This window comes from Taeniopygia guttata, chromosome 1 (genome assembly GCF_048771995.1).
Source record: "Taeniopygia guttata chromosome 1, bTaeGut7.mat, whole genome shotgun sequence".
Taxonomy (NCBI): Eukaryota; Metazoa; Chordata; class Aves; order Passeriformes; family Estrildidae; genus Taeniopygia; species Taeniopygia guttata.
In genome coordinates this window covers 634,395-654,286 of record NC_133024.1, presented here as the reverse complement: position 1 = coordinate 654,286, position 19,892 = coordinate 634,395, and the positions used below count along the sequence as shown (strand labels likewise).

The window sequence follows — 19,892 nt, the reverse complement described above, 5'->3', positions numbered from 1 at the left end:
ATTTACTGAAGGAAAAAAACTTACACTCTCATCTTTCTCTATACATGCGTTTGGGGTAGTGGTGATGCTGGGTTTTCTTTTTAATTTTTATTGTGCAGGGGCGAAGTTTCTGGATTTTTGTTGAGCAAAACACCAAGCAGTCAGTACAGATGTTGAGGGGTTTAATTCATAATTACTTTGTGACACTTTCCCCCCACCCAAATCACTTATACTAGCACCACATGACAACTTAACACAGAGAAAATAAACAGGGAATTTTATGTTAGTGAGCACATCTGGATTCTACACTCTCAATGTGCTGCAACAGCCTCTGAGCACAAAACTCCATCTGCCTTTTAATCCTCCTAAGGAAGTGAAGATACAGGATCAGCACTGCCAGTTTTGCTCCCAGTAGAGCTCAGACATACATATGTATCATTTTATGTTTGGGTATTTTTATAATTTGAAATCTTATATACTTCAAAATATGATAGTGTAATAATTTATATCAAAAAGCTCTTTCAACAACAACTGTTCACAGCACTGAAATATGAATACAAGACAACACTTTAAATCCATAAATGAAAAAGCCAATATTCCACTGAAACTGGTTTTTAAACAAAAACCAAAAACAGGAAAAGAAAACCAAAACCCAAGCACACATGAAGTTTCTAAGCAAGCAATAAGGAATGCAATTTTGTGATTCACAACATACACCTCTACTAACAGGATGCACTGTCACATATTAATATAGCATTTAAGCATAAAACTCTATAATTGTTCCCATAAAGACTTAAATCTGTTTTAACAAATGCCTTCAAGTTTGCATTTTCTAGTACCATCAGCATTTAAAATTGACTATAGTTTTGAAGCTGCCAATCAGAATACCAACAATGCAGGCTGTGCCCTGAAACCCGTCTGGAAACACACTCATCCTCATCCTTAAAAGAGCTTCTAGAGAAGTTGATTGTGGTGTGAAAGACAGCAATATTATTCCAATATCAGTAATGGAAGTAATCTGAAGTATTTTTTCAGAGGTATTTAAGGTATGGTTCTTATTCAATGTCCAGGGTTATATTTCAAAGTGTCAAGAATGCACTGTCAGGGAGTCCATCCCTCACTTTGTAATTAAATGGCCCAACAGTCAGGTCTTTATTTAGGAATAATGCTTATGAAATACCGTGCTTATAGAAAGAGCTTCATAAATTTTGAGGCTGTAACTAAAAGAAGAAACACAAGAATAAAAAATTACGCCAACTAACTTTCTTTTTCAACTTAATGATACTAAGTTGTTTTAACCAAGAGCTGTGTTTGTAGAACCAAATTAGACAAAGAAGAATTCCACCCACACCTGTGTGTGTGTTCTGGCTTCTTTACAGTGAGATAACTAAGCACAAAGATAGCTAGGCTCAGTCTGCAGGAAACTTTGGATCTGCCACATCACATAGAGCCTAAAAGCAAAAACAGCTTGGAAATGATTGGAACTCAGACTGGAAATTATCATAAAAATCAGGCCTGTAAAGTAATTGCGTGGAAAGTATAAACGTGGAAAGGACAAAGAGCAATGGTGTGGCACAGAGCCACAGAAAGAAATCACATGCAATGCAGAAGTGCAAAGACAAAAACAAAGTGAAGACGCAAACAGAGATGTTGGGTGCAGTAAGAATAGCTTCAGTGTTTAAACACAATGTTTATTTAAGCCTCGGCAATCTTGAGTGAATACACATGCAACAAATACTAAAATCACATCACTGTTACCATCAAAATGATCCTATACACGCTCCAGAAATAGTCTCTATTCTTCTCCTAGGGGTTCAATGTAAAATCCATTATAAGTGATAGCTGTGCTGAAGGAAGGTGATGAGCAAAATCATTCAGAAAACGAGGCAGGACCCACTGCTATCACCTGTTCCTGAGAGCAGGAATGCAGCGAAAGGGGAAGCTGAACTGAACAAAGCAACTCCACTCCAGGCAGACTCCTGGAGCAGCTCCTACCGCATATTAAAGCTGTCATTTTAAACCGGAGCGACCGCCTGGCTCCAGGCTGGCCCCGGCCCTCGTTTTGTGTCTCGCCCGTGTTTTGACGGGCCCCTTCCTCTCCGGGGACCCGGAGCCGCGGAGCGCCGGCTGCGTTTGCGGGGGGCTCCGGGCGGGCTCCCAGCGCGACCCCGCACACGGCCCGAGCGCTGCGGATCCCGGGGAAGAGCGGGGCGCTCCGGCCTCTCTCCGCTGGCCTCGGCTGCGGAGGGCAGGGAGCACCCACAGCGCAGAACTCACCAGCTGCCCGGCGGCGGCGGCGGCGGCGCCTCCTCTCCTTCCGCCATAGCGGTTGACGTGCCCGCCCGCCCGGCCGTAAAGCGCGCTCGGGAGGCGTTTCCAGCCCGCGGCCGCTCCGCCCGGAGCCCGGCCCCTTCCCGCCGCTCTCCCCGCCTTCTCGCCGCTCTCCCCGCCTTCCCGGCCGCTGTCCCCCGCCTTCCCGGCCGCTGTCCCCCGCCTTCCCGGCCGCTGTCCCCCGCCTCCCGCAGGCCGGGCTGAGGGCGCAGGCCGCAAAGCGCTGAGGCCCGGCAGGAGCAGCCGCTGAGGGAGCGGCCGCGCGCGGCCTTGCAGTAGGGTAGGGGGGCCGCTCTGCCGGAGATCGGAATGTTTTCGGTTTTCAGAAAGCTTCACTGCTCTGACAGATGTGGGTTTGATTTCCAAGTGACTTCCCAACAATGTTTAATGTGCCACAGGTCGGACGTACTCCGCGAGTACGGAAATTCAGAAGTTTCACGCAGTTTCCAAGGGCTGAAAATCGCTTGGTGACGTCCATTAGCAGGCCTGGGCAGAACAACACTAATGATCTCTGTCATGCACGTTCCTTTCCCATCTGCATCCTCAAAAGGGAAAAATAGGATACTCCAATGGAAGTTGAGAAAAAAATCATTGGAGCGGTTTGTACGCGGAGTAACAGTGCCGCCTTAGGAGAAATGCCAGTCCTTAGGCGGGTCTGTTTCAGTGCCACGGCTCGGCTCGGGATGCGCTGCAGCGGGCCGAGAGCGGGCCGGTCCTGCGGGCAGGTGCGGGACAGGCGCGCTGACCCGAGGGCCGGGAACGCCCGTTCCGAGGCAACGCGGGCACCTGGCTGCTCCTCAGAAAAGACTGCGTGAGCTACCCCGAACAGGAAAATAGGTATTTTACAGTATGAAATCGGGTTGAGGCGATTAAGCGAATGCTGTGAAGAAGGGGGTAATTGTTTTAATTACTTTTCTCTTTCTCTCGCTTCTGTTTTTTCCACTAGAAAAAAAAAAAAAAACCCGGAAATCCGCAGCACGCATTCACAGGTGTTTCTCTTTCAGAAGACGCTATATTCACAGGTGTTTCTCTTTCAGAAGACGCGGTGCCAGCCGGGGCAGCGCCGCCCCGCAGCACGCATTCACAGGTGTTTCTCTTTCAGAAGACGCTGTATCAGAGCGGTGCCAGCCGGGGCAGCGCCGCCCCGCAGCACGCATTCACAGGTGTTTCTCTTTCAGAAGACGCTATATCAGACGCGGTGCCAGCCGGGGCAGCAGCGGGCACGCCCGGCGCGCAGTGCGCAGGCGCGGCGGCAGCGGCGGCAGCATGGGCGACACGCTGGAGGAGCCGTGGTGGGACAGCGAGCCCGGCGCGGGCGGCACGCCAGGTACTCCCCTCCCCACGCCGCGATGGAAGCACTCTGCCTGAGACACAGCTCCCCCACCCTTCTTTCCTGCCCCCCCTTCCTTTACGTTGGATCTTGGGGTTTTTTCCACTTCGCCTCTCCGCCTTTCCTTTCTCTGCTTTTAATTTGCTTCTCCAGGTTTTGCGCTCTCGCTCGCTTTTCCCCCAGTGTCTGCTTTTCCCCCTGTGTCTGCTTTTCCCTGCTTGCTACCGAGGGCGGGTTTGCTTGTAAGCAGGATCTCTGCAGCGAGGTGATGCCCAGTCTCTGATCTGGGCCCTGGGACAGACGATGGAGCGGCCAATGAAAATACCAGTACCAGGTAACAACAAGAACCCACTTAACAAAAATACATTTACGCGAAGTTTGAAAAGCGGGTCGAGGGGAATGGGAAAACCTCTTGCTTTGAATTCAGAGCTCAGCTCTCCCTTGCATACCTTCTAAACTGTATTTTCTCCCCAAGAGTATATTTGGTGAAAGGCTTTTGCATAATGGATGATCCTTGTGGGTCCCTTCCACCTCCGACTGTCCTGTGATTCTGTTTGCCATTACCAGAATGAACTTACTTGCAGTTCTCTAAGGCCTAGGAAAGGGCAAATCCACGGCAGAGCCTTGGAGGGAAAAGTATCTGTGGTACTTGAAAAGCATCCCCTGTGTGCTCACTGGGTGTGTCGCATCACCCTTGCCGTGTGTTACTGTAAAAGGGCAGGAGTTCAAGTTCTCTCCAGCAACTGCTCCTTGGAGAGTGGTGCTGTGACTGATTTGTCTTTTCTTTCCTGTCGGTTATGATACCTGGCTCATACACTTGTATTTTTCCAATGTGTCTCGAAACCACAAGCTGTTAAACGTTTTCTCTGTAATACTTGCATTTAGGGTGAAAATTTTGGTAGATCTAGGCAACTAAAATGACTGTAGACTTTATAGTGCCCTATTTTATTGATTGTTTTTTTAATTTCTTTTTTAATACAGTATTGGCAAGAGTTGGGCATTACTGGGAATTATCTGCACCTTTGCAAAAACTCCAATTTTTTGAGTGTCTTGATAATTGGTGCTTATTTCCTGTGAAAAGGTACTTGGAGAATAGTTAGAGAGGAAGCACTATATAAGTTGTATGTGTACTAAAGACGGCTCACAAGACCTATTTAGGTTTCTGAGCATTTAATTTTTATTTTTAGTCTCCTGTGGGTTCCTTGAGCAGTCCAGTTCCCATGGTAAATGCTTTTCATTAGGCTTCTTAAGAGCCTACCTGCACATTCTGCCACCACAGCTTTCATTTGGGGTGCATGGTTAGCTACTGTTATAGTGTTGTCAGCTTTCCTTTAGAAACTGGATGCAGAGCAGGATTGTGATTATAAACTTTTGACGAGAGGGATGAACCATCTGACTTTGAGGTGAGACTGTGAATGGCAACTTTTCCAGTTATGAAAAACTCCTTGGGATTTTCACAATAGCAGTTTTGAGTTACTAAAAGTATTCACGTGGAAAATAACCTCTGGAGGTGCCTAAGCCAATCCTGTATACTTTACTCAAAGAACATTCTTTGTGCTATGAGTAGTGATTACTAGTAGGTGAATGTTGTGCAAACCAGGTACTCTGCTGTCTGCAGCCCACCTTTGTAAACTTGTTGGCAAGCTCTTTTATGGAGCCTGTTGTTGGATGAAGTTAACATGAACTAGCAGTAAACATAAAACATCTGTTACTTTTATTTTCTGTAGCTATTTTTCACATAAAACAGGTAAAATCAAGGGTTAATTTGTACAGCATCTTATTGATACTGTAAAATGCTTTAAAATTAGTTGGCATAAAAGAGGAAATCAGGGTTCACAATGTATGATGTAGGCAGCTATACAAGAAAATAATTGCACATTAGTGAGCACCTTTGAAAGACTTGGTCAATTTAATTTCTGTGGAACATGAAGTTTTGTTAAAAAAATACTATCCAACCTCATTTGCTGACCTATTTAAAAATAACATCTCTGCCATAAGTGCAGGTGCAAAGCAGAATTCAAATGTGCTTTTGGAATAATGATCTTTTTTGCCTTTAAGATCATTTAAAATTAACCTTAGAATAAGCTCTGGCCCATAGAATATTCATCAGAATTCAGCTCTCAAAAGTGTTTTAGATTTTAGCCACTTGTAGTTAGAACAGGCTACTTTTAAAATGAGCGTGAACATCATTCATACACTCCACCTAAAGAGTATGAAAACACTATATATATATATATATATATATATGTGTATATATATATATATATATATATATATATTTCCTAGTGTATGAATATGTAACTCTAAATTTGCTTTTGGCCATATCATTAGAAATCATTATTTTGGAGTCCATATTAAAAATTAAAGGTAATTACTCTCACCTTAAGATGTGAATGTTTACCCTGTTGCAAGTCATTTATAGGTGTAAAAAAAGCCCACAAAAAATACCCATCTTTGTATCTTGTCACATGACAAAAACTAAAGAATCCTACTTAATAATCTTCAGCAAACCTTTGAGATGAGATTTGTGGAGGGAGCTCTTGGGGATTATTCACTTAGCAGCGTAGTTTAATGTTACACATGTCCCACGTCATGCAACTGCAGGACTTTCTTACCTTTCTTTTTTCCAGTTTGTGTCACAACTCTGTCCAGTTTTTCATGAGATTTTGATATTGCGTTCACAATTGCAAGGGAAAGGATAAGGAATTCGGAGGAGTTTATTTTGTACTGGTGAAGGACACCAACTTTCTCCTCTTCCCTCTGTGAACAGAAAGGAGCAATTCTCACAGCACTGTAAATGTCTGCATCTTGCTTGTAGGCAGCGTGCCTCATCTCCCAGTCAGTTTGAAGGAGAGGGATGGACTTCTATTTTTCACAAATTCTTCCAGTTTCCTCCTTGTTAGTTACCACTCCTTGCCTTTCATTCTCCATGCTTTCTGTATTGCCCTTATTCCTGTAGGAGTGTACTATCCTCATTTGTCAGTTTTAGAGCCTTAAGCAGGATCTACCTATGAGGGCATGGCCCTCATAGATAGAAATTAATTGTGTCATTGCAATATAGGAGCAAAACTCTTGTAGGTCAGCAGCAAAAATAGGTGAGAAGTGTGATATGGGACTGCAGAGGATGAGTTGGCAGTGCTTGTGGGGTCCTGTGTAGGCTCTAAAGCAAAGGATGCTATTGCAGGAATTCTTTTGCAGGAATTCTTTCTCTTTTCTTTCTTCATAGTGAAGGGTGAAAGTTAACATCAATTAGTAATGTGTGATTTGCAGCTGTTAAGAAGCAGACCCTTCATTGTAGTGCATTCAGTGGGAGCACTGTTGCTTGATCAGAACTGAGGTATGTTGCTGGACTCTGTGTGAAGAGGTTTGTATCTCTTTTTTTTTGTCTTGTCAGAGACTTGCTGTTCCTTGTAATAGAACTTGGTCAGTACTTGAAGGTCTTTCTGATAAGCATGCCAAGTTGATGGCTGCTTTTTGAAATCTGTGTTTCTTCACATCAATGTACATTCATTCGGCAGGTTGCAGTGGTGTACTTCTGTGAGCTGTGTTGGGATCTGAGCACACATGATATGGACTCTGAGAAATTGATAGCTGCAGATTTAGTGAATAAAACGGGAAGCCTTTTCTTTTTACTGTGGCAAAGTCGTTCTTTAATGTCTGCATATTAGCACAGGTGTGTCTTGTAGGACACAACTGAAGTACTTTTTCAATAGACTGGTCTTCTAAAACTTTTAAGTACTTCTAGAGAATTTCTTGTGATGCTGTTGTGGAAGGCATAGGTTTCTTGTGGGTTTGCAAAAACAGTCACACAACAGTGCTAATGTGTTTTACTGTCTCAGTGGTTGAATTAAACTTTTAGCTGTGAAATGAAAGGGAAAAATCGGGTAACTGAATGCATCAGAGTCTCTCCTTGCTTCAGCAAAAGGATTGCAGTTCTGGCTATGGCACTGTGATCACCACCAGCTTTTGCTTTATTTAGGAATTAAGATTTGGCAGTTCTTAAAGAAACACCTATGTGTAAGGAGTTTTCCCACGTATTATCAGTTGAGCCATTGAGACTGTTGGAATGCACTCTGTTAGGGAAAGAAGAATGAGGGAAACATTAATACCAGAGAAATAAATTAATTTTTATATTTTAAAGCAGTAGTTAGTGATAGTTGGTATTACAGGATTCTTATGTGGGGGTTCCTTGGTGTAGTTGTAATATTTTGTTAGTCTTTCTTAACGTTCTAGAGAACAGTGAGAAATTTTCTTGCAGGGCAGCAATTGCTGTTTTTCAGGAAGTAAGAAACAACAAGCATGGAGTCTCTTCCAATGTTTTAGTTTGTGGTTTTTGTTTGAGGTTTTTGTGTGTGTGTGTTGGCTGAAGGGAAGCCTTGAATTTTAAGTCTTCAAAAGAAATTATGCTTTAAGAAAAGCAAAAAGGCAAATTCTCTCATGGACGAACTAAACTAGAATTTCGTGTGCAAAGAGTTCAGTTAAAAAAAAAAGCCTTCACTAGGAGCAATTAATCTAGTTACATATTTTAAGTGAATGTGAGGAGTTGAAAGGAAGGGCAAAATTGTGGAGAAATGCAAGAATAAAGTTGCACTTCTGTGTAAGCCACAACTTACTGTTAAGTTTGATACTAAGTTTGATCAGTTCTAAGATACTGTTTAAGTGAACTGAAGTCTAAGTACTGCAGTCCAAATGGTGAAAATTTACATAGCTGACGCAAACAATATCTATCGTGATTCTTGCATCTGTTTTCCTAATACAACATCTGCATGAATTGGAGTGGAGATAATCACACTAGTTAACTCCTTGAGGAAGGAGTTGCTTATCTTCACATCATGATTTTAGAGTGATGCTTGGCACAGCAAGGAGCTCTGCATTTCTCTAAATTCAATGTGTTATACAAGAGCAGATTTTTCCATGCTTTTCTTCATTCCACCCTTAATGTTGAACTGAGGATATCCATACTGAGACACTTCTTGGCTAGACCAGCTTTGAAAACATGACACCTTCTGCAACCCTCTTTGTGTGATTTGACCATGTTTTTATAAATCTGCTGAGATACCCTTTCTATTGTTATTTTTAGAACATGTCAGAAGCTAATTTATTGTAGAAACTTATTTGTGTCTTGTGTTCCTGTACTGTGAGTGGCAAAATCTGGAACTGCACCATAAAAATGGAACAGAGCATGTTCTGTGCTGACATGCAGTTAACTTTGGCTCTAAAAAATCTGGCTGTCTTGATGTCCTGTGATTTGTGACTGTTGATGTGCTGACTACGTGGATGGTTTCTGATTTTTCCCCAGTTGAAACAACTGCTGAGATTCAGATGGCTGAAATCCATTTTAAGGTCATAGATCACAGAAAATTATTTACCTTCTCCCTCCACTTTGAAGGCAGGCTTTAGACACCGTCCTTATAATGCGTATCTTTCCAGAAGGACTGTCTTGGAGTGGTTTGTTGAGATGTCCAGCAGGAATTTTGACAGGTGCTTTGGTTATGCTTGCAGGCTTTGGTTTGGGGATCCGAGTTGGAATTGAACGACGGAACGTATTGGTAATCTGGAAATAAACCAAGAAAAGAAATCCTGCCTTAGAGAGGAGAAACAGGCGGTGTTTTTAGCTTTGTAGTGCTCTTTCAGGTTTGTAAACCTGAATGCACTGCTTTTAGAACTGTTTGTTTAAACTTCCTTTATCTTGTTGGTAATGAGACAGAAGCTTTGTATTTAACTTACCTACTTGTTTGGGGAATATCAAAGCATCTCAATGGATTGAAACTCAGAATATAAATAAGAGGAGTTTCCTGTCTGTCAGCTGACTATCAGCCCTAGGTGCTGAGTGATGCAGTGCAAAATATTGAACTGTGTGGGTTCTCTGGGTGAATAATCAGAGAACTTCCTCATGCAGAAGCAAGTCTTGATTCAGTACCGAGTAGAGGGCAATAGCCAGGTCATACTTTACTGCGAGAGATCATTCTTTGACAGTGACCAGTGTACACAAAATTAATGTATTTGTGAGACAGCTCTCTCTCCAGAATGATTGCAGTCATATTCAATTGCAAAAAATGTAAATATGCCCAAAAAAGTATGTGCGTGGAAAAGGGGTGAAGAACTATAAAGGCAAGAAGTTTTTTGAAAAGTACCATTATCTGAAACCAGGATTATTGAACATACTGTACTCTTGAGAAAACCTATTTGCATCACAAGCATTTTTACATAACTTTTTCAGTCAAGCTAAGGGTAAAAGAACTTAATTTTTTTTTTAAAAGACAACAAAATGAAAATTGTTTTCAAATGAGCACTATAGAAAATTGGAATTCTGATGACTTAATTAGGAATAAGAATGAGCTAGATCAAAACCCTAGTAGCTGTAATGATATGTCTGGGCTGATTAAAAAAAATAAAAATAATCACAAATCAAAAGCTTGCCATTTACCTGTGGATAATTATGTATGACAGGGGTTTTCAATAGAACAAAGCTGAACCAACATCAGATCATTGCATGTGTTCAGTGTGGAGGAATTTGGGGAAAGTTTGTACGTCACAGATATGCTTAATGGATGATGAGTAAGGAAAAAAATCAGCCTAGGCTTAATTGAAGTTTGATAACAATGAGATAAAATAGCAACAGCCTCCCAGAACAGTCTGTTATGTTTCTAGGAGTTCTGATAGAGATGTTTTTTACAATTGCATAATCCTTGTCAGTGATGTGCAATCCACCACTGAAATTGTTGGTGATGCTAGAGGGGTGCTATGCCACTTTAGAGTAAAGCTTCACAGAACATTCATAAATGTAACTGCTGAACAGATCAAAGTGTAGAAATGTCAGTTCAGTAATAAGTTTGCCCACATGGTTACAGATTTTGTGACTATATCCACATTTCTTGTCAGGGATAATATTCAGGTCTGTTAGTCACATACTGTTACATAGCTACATGCTATTGGATTGTTTAATAATGAGACCCATGTGGGAGGGAAAGATCTAGGAAAGTTTTAAAAAAACCTCTTGATAGTGGTCTCTAACAAAAGAATCTTGCGAGAGCAGATTTTGTGTGCAAAGTGTGGAAAAACAAGGAAGATTCTCAAGGTTGATAAGTGGCAAGTGGATAAGTAGCAGAGCAGTGACCTAGTTTTTAATAGTATAGTGGAGATAGCATCTGAATCTCACAGACACCTCTGATACTCTTCAACAGAAGAACTCTGATGTTCTTCAACTGCACAGGAAGACAGTACTGAAATTATAATATTTGCATATGGTATAACAGGGAGAATATTAGAAGCAAGAGCTGACAGTAATTCATGTTAGTGAGTGAAAAATGCGTATCAGTTCAGTGTTAACAATTGAAAAATAATATATGGAGGGAAAACTAGTTCATGTACAGTAGTGACATTTATTGTCAGTCAGAACAGATCTTGGAATCCCAGTAAATTGTCCTCATTGCTCAGCAACTGGCAGTTGTCAAAAAGGTAACAAAGTTAGGAATTACTAGGAAAAGAATGGAAGAAATAAACACAATCCAAACCATCTCACCCTGTGAAGATTTTGCTGGGTTTTGTCAGAACTGCTCAAGAAAGGGTATGCCAAAATGCAAAAAAGGTGTCAAAGACTATCAGTTATGAAATGTCTTCTGAGTGAAGATTAATAACATATACTAAACCTTTTAAAGATTGGAAAATAGGTGGCGGTGAGGAAAATAAACAGCAGAAATATAGCATTAAGGTGCATAGGGCAGCATATGCATAGGGCAATTCTCTAGTATGCTTGAGGGGGCATCCACTAGGGGTGGATTAAAGGTATGTGGAAAGTGTTTCCTTGTCAGTGAGTTATGCAACTGATTGGGACTGTTTTTGAGATGGTGATATAAATTGGTTTGGAGAGAATTTGTACTGATTCGGGGCATCCATCAAGGACTGCTAAACACAGAGACGTGTGGAGATTCCAGCCATAAGTTGCAGGTTGTCAAAGGCTGGATTTTCTGCTCTGTGTGCCTGGTACTTAACATTTACAGGATTTAACACTGGTCACTACCAAAGAGGAGATACGTAGTCTGAGTGCCTAAAACATCTTTCATGCTTTTATTTTTAAAATCAGCATGTTTCAATTTGTAGCACTTTAAATTTTTTTTTGTTTAATGCATTGAGAAAGGGAAGAGTTTGGCTTTGAAAGTGGGGGAAGAGAGAGATGCGTTTTTCTTTCCCTGTTCCTTCAAGATTTTACCTCTAGGTGGCAGCGAAGATTGCCTTTTGTATTGCATCCCAGTATATCGCTTAAACCCGACTGAAACTCTTCGTTAAATGCTGAATAAACAAAATCAACATGCATTTTCGTGGTAGGCTGGAATTTTAGCATTCATATTCTTAGTAGGAAAGGAAACAAAAAAAAAAAAAATTGCCCCATTGCCCACCAAACCAAAAAGCATTTTCCTTCAATTACTAAAGGTGATGTGTTAAGAAAGGAACTGATGTTGGAGGAGGTACTTGTGTTACTGCTATGTGGCTTTCCATGAGTACTGAGTTGGAAGAGTTTGCCTCTGACCATGTGGTATGGCCTGGTAGATGAGGCATGGTATTGAGAATAAAATGTTTGGGTGGGCTATTACTGGCAGTGCTACTGCCTGATGTAATTATAGAGGTGATAGAAAATGGGTCTGTTTCCCAACTATAAAAAGAATTGCATTAGCTAACTATATTGAGGTAAATAGATAAAAATATTTATGTAAAGTCTTGCATACTAAAGTGAGATTGTATCTCTGAGAGTTGTGTTTGGTTGTTTGGTTCTGAGTCATGTTGAGAAGTGTTCCAGTTCAGAGATGCCTTAGGTTACAAAGTGGTTGGAGTATTCTCTGGATTGATTGACCAGCCATGTTAGTACTTCAAGAAGGTATTCATAGGCCCAGACTTTTACAGGTTTTGTGCATCTGACTGGTATTCAGGCTGTAAGCTTTTATTGAATCAATGAAAAGTTAGTTGGTGAAATATCCCTTGCTCTGGCCTATAGTTTGCACCAGTGTCTAGCACATTAAAACCACCATTGACAATATGACATTCTGAGCTGTGAGATTTAATTTCAAACAAATTTTTTGTTTGTGATTCAAAACTATGTATTTTGCAGTTCTGAATGACAGTATTGAATACATCTACATTATTATTATTTAGTGACTAGAGCTGCATTATAACTGGTAGACTTGTCATGGTTTGATCTGCTTACAGAGTTTGTACTGATCTCTTTCACTTGTGTCATGTTTGATTGTAGCCACAATAACTAAATTGGTCTAACTCCTGGCATGGGCTTAAACTTGAGGATAACAGTTGTATTATAGGGCTTTTTTTTTCCTGTGCAAATAAATATCTGAACTTGCACTTCAGTGATTGTACCAATCTAGGCAATGGAGGTGAGGATTTAACAAACTGCCCATCTAGTTCTCTTCTTCCTCATACTGCACTTAAAAATTGGTTTATTTTTCATAATTTGTGATATAAATTCTAGAGAGGAAGGACTGAATCATTTAAATTTAAGGAAAACACTTATTGACACATAATTTTTTAAATTCAATGACATGGGTACCTAGATCAAAGACTAAACCTTATTTTCTAAAACTTCTACTTTACAAATTGTGAATCTCAGATAAGCGTTGTAAACAGAACATTTTGGGTCAGTTGACTAGATCCGTGCTTAAACTTCTGTAAGATGTATGCATAAGGAGGGAATGGTACTATGTGGGAATTGTCTGGAAAGCACTTGGAAGTAACCCTGTATAAAATTCTACATTGGTTTAGTTGTATGTGTACTGAAAATCTTTGTGCAATACTCCTAGGTCCTTCCCTGCTGCTTAGCATAGAGGCATGTGAGCATAGCACACTTGTATCTCCAGATGTCTGGTTTGGTTTTTAGACAGACCTGAATGACTGAAAACCCCTTGTATATAGGTTTTAGTGGGCCTTTTCAATTTGATTTTTAACTATGTATGGGAAATCTGTGTGCGCACCATGAATTGCTTCAGTTCTCTTCAAATGTATGCATCCTTTCTACCAGCTCATTTTTTCCTTCTAGATGAATATTTGTAGTCTTCCTCATCTTTTTTTGAACTCTCATTTGTGTTCTGAATTTTCTGGCTTTGTGTATATTGTTGCTGTTTAGCTATGTCTCTCGAGTTCCCATCTGTAGGCCACTTTTTATATCTGATATCTTTTTAAGTCAAAGAAGAGAAAAAAAATATATATTTGTTCTTCAAAAAACAAGTTGAGGTGCCTTTCATGGTCTGGAGATCCCTTGTGAGTTCCCGTTAATGCTCTTGAAACACCCCCAGAAACAAAATGTTGCCCAGGTGTGACCTGTCTGAGTAGTTATGTAGTTTTCCTTTACTTAATGTGTCTAAGTAAGCATTAGCAAATAATTACTGCAACAGCAACGACAACCCCAAAAGCATTAAACTGGCCACTTTTAAATTAGATTATGTGGTATGTCTGTCTGTAAGTATAATAGCACCATATTGGTTCAAGGCATTAGGCTTGGAAAATAGCTGTGCTTAGTTGGAGAAGTGAACAGTTAAAGCTAATTTTCATGGCAAGCAATGATCTAAGGATCAAGAAGGCTGCATTTTTATTTCATTTTAAAATTAATTCCTGAAGCAGACATCAGTTGCCTGTAACAGGAAGTGGCAGAAGAAAGCTAGAGTGAGAACTCTACACGGAGACTAAGTTTGTAGCCTCTTAGCAAATGACAATGAGTGCTTCAGGGAAGGGGACAAACACTGGCACAGGTGACAACTGAGAAATTTTCACACGTTAATGTGAAAATGGCCCCTCTAATTTCAAGAAGACAACGAAGACAGCATGCTCTGAAATATCAGGATGTATATTCCATACCCACCTTTTTTTCTCCCCCATTGGGAACAGAGGCGGCTTATTTATATGGGCCAGCTTTTAACACAATGCAATGTTTGCTTTAGGGAGAGGGCTAAGGCAAGTGTGTGTGGGAGTGTCAAGGAGAGAAAATATTTCTGTTTCTGTGCTGTTGAAGTAGGTTTCCTGCTTTTGGTCCTATGCCTTTCCTTTTCCTTCTGAAAGTATGACATGTGCTTTGCTTCCTGTTTGAATTTTATTCATTTAAATGGGGGGAGTGTGTAGTATTTACACTGTAACTTTTCTTAGTTGATTTCTTATGTCATTATAGTACTTGATCTAGGAGAAATAACTTTAGAATAAGGCTCTTTCTCCCTGCTTAAATTTTTAGTTAAGAAATTTGAGTAACAGAGTATCACTTGCAGCTTTAGTGAAAGTGTCCAGGAGATGGTGCTGAAGATCCTTTACTCAGGAGTCCATGTCTGTATGTGCACAAGCATGCCTCTTGCCAGACTTAAGTTTGTTCCTGGATGATTGAATGCAGTCAGAATGAAAGCCAGGTCTGCAAGTGAGAACGAGTTAAGATTTAGTGATAAACTTGAGTATTCCCCTTGGTCTCCAAGCCAGACAGCTTTGGCTGAAATTTCTGGTTAGGCATCCTCAACTGCACAGAGCATTTAGATACTTCTTTTTATTTTCTTTCACTAGATTCTGGCATTTGTTTTCTAGGAATCCAAAGGGAGAAGTCTCAGTTGCTCTGAATTCCCCTTCATGCAGCACACCTGTGTGTGTGACTGTGCCGAGAGGTGTGAGCAGGAGCAGTGTAATCCTCACTCTCACTGGGAGAAGTCTCAGGTGCTCTGAATTCCCCTTCATGCAGCACACCTGTGTGTGTGACTGTGCCGAGAGGTGTGAGCAGGAGCAGTGTAATCCTCACTCTCACTGGGAGAAGTCTCAGGTGCTCTGAATTCCCCTTCATGCAGCACACCTGTGTGTGTGACTGTGCCGAGAGGTGTGAGCAGGAGCAGTGTAATCCTCACTCTCACTGACTCAGGGTAAGACTCGGGCTGGCGTCTGCCTTGGCTCACTGCATTGTAAACAGCTCGGCAGAGGGAAGAGGACTCCGCAATAATCTAGAGTCCTAGTACTTCAGCTATTAGGTGGGAGAGCAATTTGGTTTGTTTAATATGGAGAAAACAAAACTGAGATCTTCTAATATGTGTTGCAGAGAAAATAATTTTCAAAGTTCAGTGTGGGGAAAGGAAAGAGAATACTGGAGTACAATTTCAGCAACATAGATTTCATTCAGAAATTAGCAAGATTCTTAATGACAAGGGTCTTTCAGCCCTGTTCCAGATTCCCAGGTAACTGTAAAGTTGGCATTGCAGAAGTTTTTTAGAACTATATGAAGTAGGTTTTTATTTGGAAGGTTTCAAGTCAAGTTATAGTGAGGAAATAGGTTCAAAAATGTCCTGACATTGCTTTTAAGCTCTATTTTATGTGTATTCTGCTCTTCTGCTGGATGCAGGGATGGGTAAGGTTATGTTGGGGGTAAACTCCAGTAGGAGAAGGTTACCTGGGGCTGGGTGATCAGCATTGTCCTGCAGCTGGAATGAACAAGTGTTTGTTGTTAATCTTCCCTTTGCCCCTTGAAAGTCCAGGGGGCCTTAGGCACCTGGTAGGGCACTTGGGGGTCCCTAGGAACAGAAGTGTGGCCTTTTTGGGATACTGCACACGCTGCAGTAGCAGCTGTGTCCCACACAGGGGTTGCTGGCAGTACGTGTTCCTGCGGGCGCTTAGGTGCCAGTGCTGTTGCAGAGAACACAGCCTGGGTGAGACCAGCAGTCCACTTGCTTAAAGCTGCTCTGCCATTTGTTGAGAAAGATTTTGGCAGTGCAGGATCATTCAGTACAGACTGGGGGCACATAGGGATATTTGTCTTTGGGAATTTTCAAGGCTCTTTTAAAAGGTGTTTGAAACTGCACTTAGACACACACACAGACACCTTTTAACATGAAAATGTCCTCATTATCAATATTGTCTGTTCAAAAGCTTTGAGTATGTTTCCCCCATCTTAGCAAATTTTTATGGTGAAAAGGTTTACAGAGATTCTGCATGGAGAAGGAAAAATGCCCTTTTGCTTTTACCATTATGGCTTTTTTCTGTCTGTGAGTAGGCTGTTTTTCTCTTGGAAGGCCACACTAAAATGTGTGTTAATGAGAGTCCTATTTTCAGTATATATATATTTTTTTTCTCCCCTAATATATATAAAATGCTAATTAAAGTAAAAGACTCTCTACCTTTTATTCAGCTAATACTTATGTTTCTTCAGGACAAAACATGACCTATAGTGGCTTGAGATAATCAAGGATAAGAAAATGTGGGTACTAATCACATTTGAAGCTGCCTTGCTCAGATTTTGCACAAGTAAATTAACTTCTCTCCCAGGAGAGATACAGAATTATTTTAATGGGACTGCTGAATGTTTCTTGTATAGTTGAAGTGCTTTGTGATGCATTTGTGTGCTATATTGAATCTGTGCAGACAATGGTGATGGCTCCAGGACTTTGGCAACGATTGCACCACAAAAGACTCCTTTTTCCTTTTTGCTTGTCCATTCAGTTATGCTGATGTAGCTCTTTTATAAAGCTGTGCTGTGAAATGGATCCTGTTTAGTTGAGGTTGTTTGAGGTTTGTTTAGTTTTGTTTAATAAGGATGTGTGGCATATACCTTTTTGTTTGCGGTTTTGCTTTTGTGTTTTTAAATCTAGGTTAGTTTCTTGACCTGGTTCACAGTGCTGCCTTCCAAAAGTGGTGACAGCACAACTGAAAGTATTTTGTAATTTGGGTTGTAGGGGCAAAAAAGGGGAGGGAGCTTCTTTGGCCCATCCCCGTTTGAAGACCCTGTGATGTCAGACCACTGCATGGCAAATGAATTGATTAAAATAAGTATTTTAAATGTATTAAAAACGTAAAAGTATTTTAAAGTAAAAATATTTTAAAAGTATTTTCACTTGTACTCAAAAAGTGTTTCTCAAGAATACTTTGCTTTGTGGTCAGAAGAGAATCATATTCAGCTGGCAACTCTGCTATATGAGGCTTTCTGAGTGCCCACAGCATGGTGGGTCATTGGATAATGTGCTAGCTACAGCACAGAGAGAATTCAGCTTCATCTTGGGGCCGCTGGCTGCAGATCTGTGAAAACACTTCATGCTGCTTACATTTTTATGGTTTGTCTATTTTTTGAGCAATTTCTCACTTAAAATACTCGGTGTTAATTTTGAAACATTTTTATACACCCACTTGTGCTGTATTTGGACCACAAGGTCTTTTTCTCTTCTGTTTCTTGGTAACATAATGTTTTGGTAGCCTTTCTTTAAGCCTGGAGATTAGACAGTTGTCAGTTTTTGTTTTGCCTGTCTCAATATCTGTTTCCTAGGGACAAAGTCATCCTGCAGATGGTTACTCCATTTCCATCATCTAACCCTGCAGCATCCATTGACTCTTACTCAGAAAATAGAGCTGTACAATTCTGTTTCCGATTATTTTTCCCCCAGTGTGGGGAGCACGCGTTCCTAATCCTTGCATGACATGCTTACATACAGATCTTTTTCCTATTACAGCCTTACATATTGTCCCCAGACACCATATTGGCTACGGTGCTTTGGATCAGGAAGATTAGCAGTCTGCTCCTGTAACTTTGTCAGTTCTTTTTCTTAATTAGTGGCTTGAATAAGGTCTTTAAATAACTTGAAATACTACCTCACAGTTGATGGATGGGTGTTTTGGTCTCAGATTACCATTCTCGCTTGGTATTCTCTGCTTTTCCTCTTTTCCCTCCCTCCCCTCATCCATCCTCCCTGTAAGGACAAAAATTGCAAGTATTTCTTCTGAGAAATTTAATCACATAAAAAGAATGGCATAAAATGCTGAGCACCAAAGTGTTGGTGCTGCCTTTGCTTGTGTCTGTTTGATCATTCACTGAAATAAACCCAAAAAGGTGAAAAAAAGTGGGCTAGTAACTGCTGTCATTTTTTAATCAGGTAATTTTTCCTTTCTTTTGCTGGGAACTAAACATAAAGGAGAAAGGGAAGATTTTTAGACCTTAGAGATGCTTGCCAAGAGTTTTGGGAAAGAGAAGGATTGATGTTATTATCTGCTGAAAACTGTTTTTATGCTCTCTTTCAGTTTAATCCCTCTGATATATGCTTCTTATTATATGACCTTATTTCCCTGTAATATTTCAATGAACCATTAAATACCTGTCAGGCTTTTGAGCAACTGCTGAAAGCAAAAGTGTCTCAGCCTCCAAATTAACAGCAATACTTACCACTTACAGAGTAGTTGAAATCCTAGAAAAGCTGCCTTACTTGTCGAATTTTAATCTGATTATGCTTGATGTTTTTATTTTAGAGTGTTTGAATCAATGTGCAGATAATTTATTCAAATTTTCTTGCTCTGCTGTTTTTTTATTGTCTGCCAAGGAAGCAGGTGGCTATTCCCACTCAGCAAAATGGAAATACTTTGAAATATGGAGTGATGATTTGAACAACTCAAGGTTAATTTGTAAATCAATAATTTGACTCCTTAAGCTATGCTTTCTGTTTGCTATTTTATGATAGAATTACAGCTAACTTCTTTCTGTTTAAACAATTAAGTTTCAGCTCTCAGCTGGATACATCCAGGTGCTTATTTTCTCTGCTTTGAAATTGATCTTGGGAATTCAAACTGAACAAACCTGTTTCATTGTGCAAATCTTATTTTCAGGCAAAAATAATTATTTGATATTTTTATCTCTTGGAAAGACTGACAAAAATTTTGCTGTGAAGTCAGTTAAATCTACACAGAGGTTATTTCATCAGTAGGGGAATATAAGCATCCCTTAATCAAGGTGTGTTTTCAGGAAATGTAGCAATTTCATTTCCAGGCAGTGCTGATGCTTCTTACTTAGGAGTTCATGGTCATAAGTGGCTGCTTCCTTTGTCTTTTGTTAATTAGACAGTTACTGACAAATCATTATGACAATGATTATATTGTAGGACAGGACAAAAGTACTGTCCTGTTAAATAATTATACTTCTAAATGGTGTGAACTTTCATCTAGGTTTTGTATGCAGATCTAGCATACATGCAGATCTTTAAAAGACTGAACTTCCTTATTCATAATAGCTTGGTAATTGTCCAAGGACTCTGTGTGCTTATTGCTATGCCCTTATTTGTACTTTTCTTTTATAATATTCTAATAGATGGCCAGGTGGTTAATGATCAACATATTTCTATGTATTTTAGATAGGTAGATAAGGTAGATCTGAATTTTTTTTTCCTCCAGGTTTTTTAGGTCTAACTGAAGAAAATTTTAGTGTCTCTGGAGGACAAGCATTAGTCCTTGAATTTTTGGAGAATTTGGTGTCTGCTAGTAT

General features: G+C 40.4%; 4 protein-coding genes across 17 annotated transcripts in view; 1 reads left to right on the top strand and 3 right to left on the bottom strand.

Annotated features, from left to right (window-relative positions):
• Window positions 1-2,326, bottom strand: part of NIT2 (nitrilase family member 2) — a 45,118-nt gene extending 42,792 nt beyond the window's left edge. The window contains exon 1 of the mRNA XM_072932042.1: window positions 2,320-2,326. The gene's annotated coding sequence lies outside the window, so the exon portion shown is untranslated. The remainder of the gene's footprint in view (window positions 1-2,319) is intronic.
• The window catches only part of TBC1D23 (TBC1 domain family member 23), a 30,486-nt gene extending 28,078 nt beyond the window's left edge, over window positions 1-2,408 (bottom strand). For both annotated transcript variants that reach the window (XM_041717225.2, XM_032751003.3), the window contains exon 1: window positions 2,257-2,408. In XM_041717225.2, the coding sequence (XP_041573159.2) occupies window positions 2,257-2,303 (47 nt within the window). In that variant the 5' untranslated portion in view covers window positions 2,304-2,408. The remainder of the gene's footprint in view (window positions 1-2,256) is intronic.
• Window positions 2,409-3,507: 1,099 nt separating this feature from the next.
• The window catches only part of CMSS1 (cms1 ribosomal small subunit homolog), a 218,059-nt gene continuing 201,674 nt past the window's right edge, over window positions 3,508-19,892 (top strand). The window contains exon 1 of one of the 4 annotated variants that reach the window (XM_030285774.4): window positions 3,508-3,637. In XM_030285774.4, coding sequence (XP_030141634.1) covers window positions 3,577-3,637 — 61 coding nt within the window. In that variant the 5' untranslated portion in view covers window positions 3,508-3,576. Of the gene's footprint in view, window positions 3,638-3,710; window positions 3,975-19,892 lie in introns of those variants that run through there. The other 3 variants (XM_072931828.1, XM_072931953.1, XM_072931909.1) reach the window with 3 other exon arrangements.
• FILIP1L (filamin A interacting protein 1 like) overlaps window positions 5,332-19,892 on the bottom strand; it is a 184,820-nt gene continuing 170,259 nt past the window's right edge. For all 10 annotated transcript variants that reach the window (XM_072931144.1, XM_072931001.1, XM_072931076.1 and 7 more), the window contains 2 exons: window positions 9,010-9,194; window positions 5,332-7,713 (listed from right to left, as the gene is read on the bottom strand). In XM_072931144.1, coding sequence (XP_072787245.1) covers window positions 7,623-7,713; window positions 9,010-9,194 — 276 coding nt within the window. In that variant the 3' untranslated portion in view covers window positions 5,332-7,622. The remainder of the gene's footprint in view (window positions 7,714-9,009; window positions 9,195-19,892) is intronic.